General features: G+C 34.5%; 1 protein-coding gene across 1 annotated transcript; it reads right to left on the bottom strand.

The window, feature by feature from the left end:
- Nucleotides 1-6,544: 6,544 nt before the first annotated feature.
- Nucleotides 6,545-10,983, bottom strand: LOC149822702 (uncharacterized). The gene is made up of 3 exons (XM_089981228.1): nucleotides 10,586-10,983; nucleotides 8,572-8,919; nucleotides 6,545-7,057 (listed from the first exon to the last, which is right to left on the bottom strand). Exons 1-3 carry the CDS (start codon nucleotides 10,895-10,897, stop codon nucleotides 6,563-6,565), a joined length of 1,155 nt encoding a protein of 384 aa, XP_089837354.1. The 5' UTR covers nucleotides 10,898-10,983; the 3' UTR covers nucleotides 6,545-6,562.
- Between the last annotated feature and the right edge of the window lie 905 nt (nucleotides 10,984-11,888).

Genomic DNA, 11,888 nt, shown 5'->3' with positions numbered 1-11,888 from the left:
TATGAGCATGATATAATCACATATACAGTTTTTTGACTGTCTTAGAACACATATGAGCATGATAGAATCACATATAAAGTTTTTTTACTGCCTTAGAACATATATGAGCATGATAGAATCACATATAAAGTTTTTCTGACTGCCTTAGAACACATATGAGCATGATATAATCATATATATATAATTTTTTGACTGCCTTAGAACACATATGAGCATGATATAATCATATATATAATTTTTTGACTGCCTTAGAGCACATATGAGCATGGTAGAATCACATATATAGTTTTTTTGACTGTCTTAGAACACATATGAGCAAGATATAATCACATATACAGTTTTTTGTTTGCTTAACAACACATATGAGCATGATAGAATCACATATAAAGTTTTTTGACTATCTTAGAGCACATATGAGCATGATAGAATCACAAATACAGTTTTTTGGACTGCCTTAGAACACATATGAGCATGATATAATCACATATGCAGTTTTTTGCCTGCCTTAGAACACATATGAGCATGATAGAATCACATATAAAGTTTTTTTACTGTCTTAGAACACATATGAGCATGGTAGAATCACATATACAGTTTTTTTACTGCCTTAGAGCACATATGAGCATGGTAGAATCACATATAAAGTTTTTTTACTGCATTTAGAACACATATGAGCATGATTGAATCACATATAAAGTTTTTAACTGCCTTAGAACACATATGAGCATGATATAATCACATATACAGTTTTTTGCCTGCCTTAGAACACATATGAGCATGATAGAATCACATATAAAGTTTTTTTACTGTCTTAGAACATATATGAGCATGATAGAATCACATATAAAGTTTTTTTGACTGCCTTAGAACACATATGAGCATGATAGAATTACATATAAAGTTTTTTTACTGCCTTAGAACACATATGAGCATAATAGAATCGCATATACAGTCTTTTGACTGCCTTAGAGCACATATGAGCATGGTATAATCACATATATAGTTTTTTTTATTTTCGTAGAACACATATGAGCATGATATAATCACGTATAAAGTTTTTTGCCTGCCTTAGAACACATATGAGCATGATAGAATCGCATATATTGTTTTTTGTCTGCCTTATAGCACATATGAGCATGATAGAATCACATATATAGTTTTTTTACTGCCTTAGAACACATATGAGCATGATATAATCACATATATAGTTTTTTGTTTATTTTAGAACACATATGAACATGATAGAATCACATATAAAGTTTTTTTACTGCCTTAGAACACATATGAGTATGGTAGAATCACATATATAGTTTTTTTACTACCTTAGAGCACATATGAGCATGGTAGAATCATATATAAAGTTTTTTTACTGCCTTTAGAACACATATGAGCATGATTGAATCACATATAAAGTTTTTTAACTGCCTTAGAACATATATGAGCATGATATAATCACATATACAATTTTTTGTCTGCCTTAGAACACATATGAGCATGATAGAATTACATATACAATTTTTTTACTACCTTAGAGCACATACATATGAGTATGATCGAATCACAAAAACAATTTTTTTACTATCTTTAGAACACATATGAGCATGATTGAATCACATATAAAGTTATTTTACTGCTTTAGAACACATATGAGCATGGTAGAATCACATATACATTTTTTTGACTGCCTTAGAGCACATATGAGCATGATTGAATCACATATAAGTTTTTTTTACTGCCTTAAGAACACATATGTGTATAATATAATCACATATATAGTTTTTTTATTGCCTTAGAACATATATGAGCATGATAGAATCACATATATAGTTTTTTTACTGCCTTAGAACACATATGAGCATGATAAAATCACATATAGAGTATAATTTATTTCAATATATTTTGTTTATCAATAGTGACATTTTTTTTCTCGTGTAAGTTGTTGGTGATAATCAGCGTAGTGGAGCTGAAGTGACAGATCAAGACAATGAACAAGCGGATGCACAAAATCTTGGCGATGATTAGATTCATGTGTTGAATTTGTTCTACCTTCCTTTTGTTTCAAAAATATAAATGTTGAATTGTAAATAATTAGAACTTGCGAAGTTTACAGTGGACCAATTAATTGTTTTAGTTTCCTTTTATATGTATTTTGATGTGTACTTTGTTTTTTATTCACATGAAATATAAATTGTATCACGAAATTTTTTTTCTCAATATTTAATTTTTAAATAAATTTTTTTATTTTTTCCTTATTTGTGATGGATATATCCGTCGCTAATTACTTTTAGCGTTGAATGTAGCAACGGATTAGCGATGACTATAAATTCGTCGCAACACCAAAATCGTTGTATAGTAATGACGACCTTGCAACGGATGTTGGCATTCGTTATTCTGTCGCAACTTAGCGACAAAACTGGCGACAAATACATTTTGTTTCTACTTAGCGACGGAATGGACGATAGATATATTCCGTCGCTAATTAGCGTCAAAAGATTCTCGATGGAAGCTATTTGTCACTAATTCAACGTTAATTCGTCGTTAAGCTGTTTAGCGACGAATTAGCATCGGATTAGTAACGGATTTAGGTCGCCTTTAATCCACAGGTTTTTTGTAGTGAGTGCTCAAGAGTGTTAAAAAGGTGTGCATCCCAAAAGGAGCTGAAATTGAGATGCTAAATGTGAACTCCAAGTAATATGATCGAGGTGTTCAAGGAGAAGAACCTCAAGATGTCTTTAGTCTATAAGTGTAATCTCTATCTTGTTGGCCTTTTATTAATGGGATAAGTGAGCAATGTAATCACCATCTCATCGAGTGATATCTCATCACTTAGAATCTTCGATGTAATTTTTCAGCTTGAGAGTTAATTCATAAATATATTTTTTTTGAAAAAAAAGTAAAGGTATCATGCCCCTTTCTTATGCCGAAACAAGGCAACTCCCTAGGGACAAGGAGTGGACTACATGTTTACACCATTGGGACAATGACCATAAGTAAGCCATGCATAAACATTGCAGTTATGATAATAATTCATAGAGATTTTTTTGTATTCGGTGTTGTCCCAAAAATGATCAGCACTTGCATATAAAATTTATACTTGAGAGTGACTATTAAATGTGAACAACTCGCTCATATGCATACCAAATTCACATAAATAGTCCGAGATATGCATTATTATTCAATAAAAACTCATCTTCATATATATATATATACATATATATATATATATATATGTGTGTGTGTGTGTGTGTGTGTGTTTAAAATGAATTTTTGTCATGTATGAATAGCCTATACTCATGTGTATTTGTGCTAGATTTTTTTGCTATAGTAAGCTTGACACCCTACTCATGTACATGATAAGAAAATAAAATGTATTAGCCTAGTCAATTTGAATGTTAGTTATGTGAAAAAAAATGTTTTGGCCTTACACTAGTAGGTTTTGAAAACTATCAAGAACAATTTCTTATTTAACATCCAACTGATATGTTTTGAAAATCTAATATATATATATATATATATATATATATATATATATATATATATATATATATATATATATATAAAATAATTCATTTCATATGCATATATGAAAATCTTGAATTAAGAATATATGCAACTCATATGGATTATGAAAAGAAAAAAAGAGAAAGAATGAAAACTGACAATATATATATATATATATATGTGTGTGTGTGTGTGTGTACATGAGAATCAATCCCAATTCTTATAATGTGAGTAAGTATGTATGCTCGTGAATTGGGTGAAACTTCATATACGTGGGCCTTAATAGGTCAGGTATATATTTATGAACCTCATATGGTTAGTTAAAAAGAAAAAAAAATAAAAAATTTATTTGTAGTTGTTTTAAAATAATGAAAAATAGATTAAACTTAGAAATAAATATATATATATATATATGAAATAAAGAAGAAAAAAGTTTAATAATGATAGTTAATCTAAGAAACTAGTAGTTTAACCAGTACATGGGTTTCTCTCTCTCTCTCATGAAAAAATATATGACAAAAATTGCTGGTTTTATCAAGAACGTTCTCAATTATTGCATTTATCAAATGATAGATATGCAAAATCCTACATGCAACTAGTTGGTAGCTACTTTGTTTGAAACCTTATAAAGTTGAGATATTCATTTATTTTTTTATAATAATAGAGGAAAACTGCCAAGAGGTGCCACGTTGATCATGTCCTGTTTCAGTGTTTACAGTGTAAAACTCTATGAGTAATTCCTTGACTACTCCTGTTATCTTCTGTCTAGGGGCAAGAGACACCTACCCCAAGATATTCATTAAATTAGTTTTCAATCTTAAATAAGACCAAAGACAATTCGAACCATATAATAATACAGCATAATTTCGATAGTACATGTACACATGGCTCGCATATAATGTGTATATTTCAACGTTATATTAGAGATCATTACTGTTTTTGCCATTGTCATATGAAATATCGTACACTAATATAAAAATATAAAGGTATGGCGTACATTGAGCCAGATTATATTTTTATGTATATATTGATATCAGTGATGCTCCTTCTATTGTTCTCATATGATGCCCAATCATAAAGTAACATGTTTCACATTCAGCCAAGCAATTTGCATAGGTCATCATGTTGTTTGCATTCTCACATGATACCTAGTATGCCACGCAGGAATACCTAAACCCTTTCCCTAAGAATCACAGAATTTTGAGAAAAGTAATATGACAAACACAAGAAATGCTTTTCATATTTTTATATCCTTTTGCTGTATTTTTTATATTTACTAAAAGAAACCACTCCAAGATTAGTTTAACGCCGATATTGTAGTTTAACGGGTCTAGCTTTCTCAGACGTGCAGCACAAATTTTATTGTAGCACAAATTTTTATAGCCGCGCTAGCTTTCTCAGACGTGCAGCACAAATTTTATTGTAGTTTAACGGGTCTATCTCGACTGACCCAGACCAGACCCTGTTCAAAATTCTTTGTAGACAATGTCCCAACAAAATTCCGAATAATTTTTGTACTCCAATCAAATCAAGGCCCAATATAATTTTGTCACAAGCTGGCCCAGGACCGTATTGACAAATATCGGCGTTTTATTCAAGAAACACACAAAAAAAAGGTGAGAAAAATGTCTAGTTAGTATGTAGATAGTATTAAATGTCACTAGTAATTATTTTTGAAATTTTTTATTTTTATTTTTTTAAAGTTTGTTTTTATTTGTAATTAATTTTTTGCTTGTATTTTTTTGCAAAAAAAATGTTCGAAAATTCAATTTCTCATGGGGAAAGGATGGCCCTATTTTCCCGTTTTAAACATTTGTTACCATGCCCAAGATTCTAGCCAACTCGATGCCTGAGTACACGATCAAGTTTAGTACTGATGATTACCTATGTCACAAATATCGTGATTTTGTTATGACAATTTTGAAATCAGATATAATTCCAAAAAAAGTCATATTAATTCAAAATATTACTTATTTGGAAAATATTGCCTTCTATTGTGATGTTAATGTGATAAAAGTAATTTTTTGGATTCAGTTGGATTCGGGAATCCGAACCAGATTACATCAGGTCAAGAAAATGCATCTCAAACCCAACCCATATAATTTAAAGGGTATTAAAAATGCTTATTTTCATTACAAATACAGATAAAATATTCGGGTCAGCCTCGGATCGAACATCCTAGAAAAATTACACCCCAATAATTTAGGTCAGATTTGGGTTTACCTCAATAATATTGGGGTAAAAAGTTTTCATGCTCATAACTAGGGATGCACAACGAGCTGAGCTAGCTTGGTCTCGACTCGAACTCATTCAAAAAAATAAATGAGCCAAGCTTGAACAAGGATTCAAACTCACATGTAAATAAGCCGAGCTTGAACAAGCAGTCCAGCTAGAATAAAATCAGTAAACTTGATTAATCTCGGCTCATATAGTTATATAAAAAAGTAGATTTTATATATGTATGTATTTTGTTCATAATAGTAAAAAGGAGAGGTCTTACCTTAATGGATAAGTCATTAGTAGTCTTTGAAAGCGATATGGATTCAAATCCCATCGTTTTCCTTTCTTTCAAAAAGCATATTACACAAATTTTAAAAACCTTTTTAAATTAAAGTTATTCAGCTCGAGCCGAGTCGTGCTCGATCTCGACTCAAGCCGAATCCGGGCAAAGGTAGGTTTTCTAAGCCGAGCCAGCCCAAGCTCCGCTCGAGGCTCGTGTGCATCCCTACTCATAACTAGCTATTCAGGTTTGGGTCAGATCAGGTATCCGATACAAACCCAACCCATTGACAGCCCCCATCCCTACTAGCTTGCAATTCCCACATTAGCCCCAGCATTATAAAATAAACAGCAACCTCATTAACTGACAAGTCAGTTTGAGACTGGCCAATTGCATGAAACTCAAAAACTCAACCCTCCCCTTTTGTGTTGAACTAAAGAATTAATGATTTTGAAGTGATTCTTCTCTACATCATAACCGCATGAAAGAAGAAGGTGATGATGATGGTGCAATCATCATGTTTACAAATTGCAAAGTGAAAAATATCAAAAAAAAAAAAAATCAAACATGGGAGGTGTGGGACCCAATGCCAGCAGGGGGAAGGAAGGTGTCAATGGATAGGCCAGGGACATTGAAGACAACATCCTCAATCCTCCACCTCTCTTCCAGCCTTATCCTGCTGTGCTTCAAGGATGCCTCACCAAACCTAAACACTGTGGCAACAGACCTCCCAGAGTGAGCAATAAGGGCACCATCCACATCCCTATAGTCCTCAATGTTGGTTGCAATCATGGTCTCCCAATAGACAGCATCTCTTGTGCCTGACTCAACTCTGGTCAGGTGGGAGTCCTCAATGTAGACCAGGAGGCCACTCTTTTGGCTGAAGTAGCCGTAGAGAACATGCCTTATCACCTCTGCAGGCCCATCACTCCTTTCTGATAGCATTCTCCTGTCAGCTGCCACTTTGAGTACAAAGCAGTCTTCATCTCCAATCCTCTTCTCTCCCATGCACTGTGCATTGGCGAACATGCTAGCCGTACTCCTCGGATCCAGACCCTACATTTCACATCGACATGATGTTTATTTTCTTATGAAAAGTCTAAAAGCAAAAGCAATTCACGAGAAAGGGTTGGTTTTGGTTCCATTCATTGGTGATGGCATCTCTGTAATTTCCAAAAAATTGCTTTCGTGCACAATCACACACACAAATATATGATATTGGCTACAGTCTAGAGTACAGTAACTATCTAGATGAATCTCATAGATATGAGCTTTAATTTGCCAATTTGACCCTGCCAAATGTGTTTAGCATGATCCATTTATTAGGAAATGCACTTCGAATCGGGTGGTTTCGTTCTAAAAGTATATTTTTCTCACTGAATATCGTAACTCTTAGAAAATCAGTTTATACATGGTGATCTAAAACATATTTTTAACTAAACTAGATCATATCCACAGGGCCTGTGTATACCAGAGAGAGAGAGTTGATTTGGTACATCCGAGTGCATAAGGTGCCATCTTACTGGTTTCATGCCAACTTGACATTGGGATGGTACCAGAAAATATGAGTGTATATATCAAAACCCTAGTACGCTCGAGTCCATGGTGTCCATATGGTGTTAATAACTAATGAATCGAAACTCATATGATCTGCAACTTGTTTTAACTCGATCTAACACTGAAAATGCGGTCTACATGGTTTTTTTCAGTGAGGATCTGCTCTTAGATCACAAAATTCTGATGTGAGCACATTTTTTCAGCGATTAAAAAATCAATATGTATATTTTTATCAAAAAAACATGTTACGAGGACCAATTATCACTAAACAAACAATGCAGATCACATCTATGGTGTCATATTGAGTCCAAACAACTTGCACTTGGGAGCTTTGACTCATTGATATTTTCTGGACGTTCGCACCAAGTGCTTTCACACACACATGTATATAGGAAAATATTGGATACAATCTAGAATAATCTCTAGTTAAAACTCATAGATGTTAGTTTTGTTTCATGAATTTGACCCCATGGATTTACTCAGCATGATTCATTTACTAGGGAATGTACTTTTGATTGAGTAGTTTCAATGTAAAAACATGGTATTCTCAATCTTGAATATTCACACATCGTGGACTGTTGAATTTTGAAGCTATCATAAAATTCTGCTTACATGTTTTTGAAAAAAAAAAAGACTAAACAATCCAGATAAATCACATTCATAGGGCTTGATTCACAAAATAAACAAGAACATATGGAATGGGCTGTTTCTACCTAGAGGGTACAGTACACTCATGGGTAGCCAATAATCTTCACACACACACACACACACACACACACACACACACATATATATATATATATATATATATATATATATATATATATATATATATATATATATATATATATATATATATATATATATATATATATAATGTGTGTGTGTTCTCTAAGAATTCTAAAATATGGTAGCGTTGGTAGGTTGTTAACATTGGAAAGGGATAAGTATTAAAGTCTTGTCAAGGTCTGTCCTAATCATTCCATTTGAAAGAGTGAGGTTGGGAGGCCAACCTGAACGATCCGGCGAAGTGGGCGAGGGGGCCCTTTCGCAGCATTAGTCCCCAGCCAGGGTGTGTGGCGCCATACGACCTTGCCATTGCTGCCTGCAACGATCTTGGTTCCACCTAAAACCAACTCCACCAACCACATATCCAGGCACATCTGCCACAACACAAAACACCCATTCTCGCCGCTTCTGTTCACATGACTCCTAACCATTTTTCCGGCCATCTCCGACTCGCAGACAACCATTGTCACCTTGCCTACTGCATACATACTCTTGGTGCAATTTTGTTGTAACTTAGCACATCCAGTAGCAGCAACATACTGGTGTAGGATGTAGTGAGCAGAAGAAGTCTCCTGTGAAAAAAGAGAAAATCAACACACACACTCTCTGCGGCCTCATCATCATCACACACACACACACACACACACACACACACACACACACACACACATATATATCACTTTTGCTAGCCTTGTGGACAAGGAATCCCTTAGTGAAGAATTTTTAATTTTTAATTGTTTTTACTTATTTATACATTTTGACTCTCAAACATGATGTACATGTATATGTTTGGTTTAATAGAAACTAGCCTTGGATCATGCTTTTATGATATATATATATATATTGAATTTTTCAGCAATTTAAAAAACAACAGCTTATAATATATTGAATTTTCAGCCTTCAAAAAATTATATTTTTACACACAAAAAGAAGATCATTCTTAAAATTTTGACCATGAATACATCCATGAGGTGGTCAAAACAACCTTCCCTTATGAGTCTCAACTTGGGGAATCTTAGCCGTGTGGCTAGCAAATATTCGCGCACACACATACATACATATATGGTTTATATTTGGTACAATTAGTTGTACCTACAATCTAGTTTGAATCTTATCATGTGAGTTGTTTTGACACAATCTAACCTTACAGATGTGTTCAGCATGCTTGATTTAGTAGAAATCAAGCCTTGGATCATGTTTTTTAGTGAAAAAATATTTTTGAGTAAAAAAAATTGATGCCTTCATGGTCATTGAATTTTTGGATCCCCAAAAGAACTTGTATATAAGTTGGATTCCAGTGATCCAAAAGCTGGTTCCCACTAAAAAAACATGTAGATCACATCTATAGTGTTAAATGTGGAAAAAAAAAGAACAAACAAGGCAGTTTCACCTCACATACAAGCAAGCAAATCGTACCCCCCCTCTCTCTCTCTCTCTCTCTCTCTCTCTCTCTCTCTATATATATATATATATATATATATATATATATATCCAACGGATTCCAACAACTGCAATGTTGAAAACCGGTATGGCTAGCACCATCTCAAGGGCAAAATGTCGGGTGTTGGCAATGGTATGCCCATTTGAGCAGATACCCGTCGTAGTGTTAGATGGGTCATTTTTAACCTTGTTTTGACAAAAAAGAGCAGAACTTTTGACCAGCATCCATTCTGGTGTTGCATTTATACTAACAAATATCGCTGATATTTTGAAAATATGGCATTTTTTATTATGATATATGTTCAAAACCTGATATGTTCCCAAAAAATCATTATATTTTCAAACTATCATTTATTTAAAAAATATTACGATTTTACTGTGGTATTATTATGTTGTTAACGTGATATTAACATTTTTTATATATTTTATGTTTTTAATATATTTTACATTGTACTTGTATATTTTTTAAATTTAAATGTACCGACATTATTTCAAGAAAAATAAAATTTTGTTCTAAATGTTGATAGATTGGCCTGAGATCAGGAGGTTGCCACTAACCATGCATCATTGCTGGTGCCACCTTACCCTTTTCAGGCCAATTCAATTCTGGAATGCATCGAAAAAATCGTAGTTATGGTACACTCAAATGAATAAATAAATTACACATAAAAAACAAAAAAGCTCAAAACCCCCATTTAATATGTTTCATTAAGCATATATATATATATATATATATATATATATATATATATATATATAGAGAGAGAGAGAGAGAGAGAGAGAGAGAGAGAGACTTACAAATGGAGTGTCTTTGATGGAGATATGGGGAAGTGGCTCATTCACAACACTGACAGGAGCAAGAGGGCACCCAAGGACGCCAAGCAGGAGCTTTGGATCGGATCTCATGAATCCATGGCCGGAACCCGCCAGGTAATTGGTGAGAGATCCTTTCTCAATCTGTGTCCTAACCCATCCTCTGATGGCCTCCCAGGAGCTCTCTTTCCTTCCTCCTCCCCCTCCTCCATGGTCCTCTGGGTCAGGTCCTTCCATCAATGGGGCTAGTGCTTCCCCATAACAACGCTGGTATCTCCTTCTGGATCTTGGTCCCATACCAGAGTAACTCTAAGCAGACTGATGCCGCCTTTGAGATGATACTGAGAGAGAGAGAGAGAGAGAGGGGGGAGTATCACAGGGAAGGCTTTAGAGCAATGAACAAAAGAGAAACGCCATCTTCATTTACTGCATATATGAGCTTATAATATATGATCTTATATACATTGGAAAAAGTACTCTGCTGCAGGTTCCAATGGCTCATAACCTTTTGCTTTATTCCTTTTTCCAAAGGAGCCTTCATCATTTGTTGGGATACCCAAAATCTTAAAATTTTACCAAAGGTGCACCTCAATTATTGGGGAATGACCCTCATCACCAACCAACAACTTGTGGCAAGAGGATGAAGTGGGGTATCTTGGGGATGCCAAGGGAGGGATTATTGGGCTTTTGATTGGGATTTGAAGAGGTGGGGCCCAATCATGGGGTAGATCCACATCTATCACTATCCAAGGACAAAATTTGTATTTGATTAGGATCTTCATAGTCCCAATGTGAAGTTGGAGTTGTAGGCCTTTGCATAAAGGAGGTGAGGAAGGGGGGTGACCCTTTTGTCATTTTGCATCCACTTGCATGCATCCCTGCCGTTGATCAGTCTATTTTGCAGCATATGCTGGACCCATAAATGTCTACCAGCCTGCAATAGCATGGTGGAGCATCTACATCAAGGAATGAAGGGAGGAGTAATTAAGAAAGCATATGCTTGAATAAAGAATGATGCATGGTCTTTCAAGCCAAGTTAAAGATGATGGTTGAACCAACGAATTGACCTGGTGGTGGGCCGGAAATGGGGGTAGTATGACCAACTCACCGTGTCAAACTAGGAGACCTGCTCAAGAGGATACTTCTTCATGGTATATGTCTTGGTTCGGTTCAGACCTGGTCCGAGTCAAGCTGAGACATGGTCTGATTATGACCCCCTAAAGAGCACAAACATGCCAAGTTTGGCCACCAAGTAGGGACTCGCTTGTTTTAATTAAAGATTTTTTTT

This window comes from Nuphar pumila, chromosome 11 (genome assembly GCF_984573655.1).
Source record: "Nuphar pumila chromosome 11, dmNupPumi1.hap1.1, whole genome shotgun sequence".
Classification (NCBI taxonomy): Eukaryota; Viridiplantae; Streptophyta; class Magnoliopsida; order Nymphaeales; family Nymphaeaceae; genus Nuphar; species Nuphar pumila.
The sequence above is the reverse complement of the archived record's forward strand: the minus strand, read 5'-3'. Positions and strand labels throughout refer to the sequence as shown.

Excerpts from the sequence above, each read along its gene's own strand:
- LOC149822702 (XM_089981228.1), bottom strand. The coding sequence starts at position 10,897 with ATGGGACCAAGATCCAGAAGGAGATACCAGCGTTGTTATGGGGAAGCA. Across the intron at positions 8,920-10,585 it reads CCATCAAAGACACTCCATTT|GAGACTTCTTCTGCTCACTA; the intron begins GTAAGTCTCTCT and ends CTTTTTTCACAG. Across the intron at positions 7,058-8,571 it reads CACTTCGCCGGATCGTTCAG|GGTCTGGATCCGAGGAGTAC; the intron begins GTTGGCCTCCCA and ends TGTGAAATGTAG.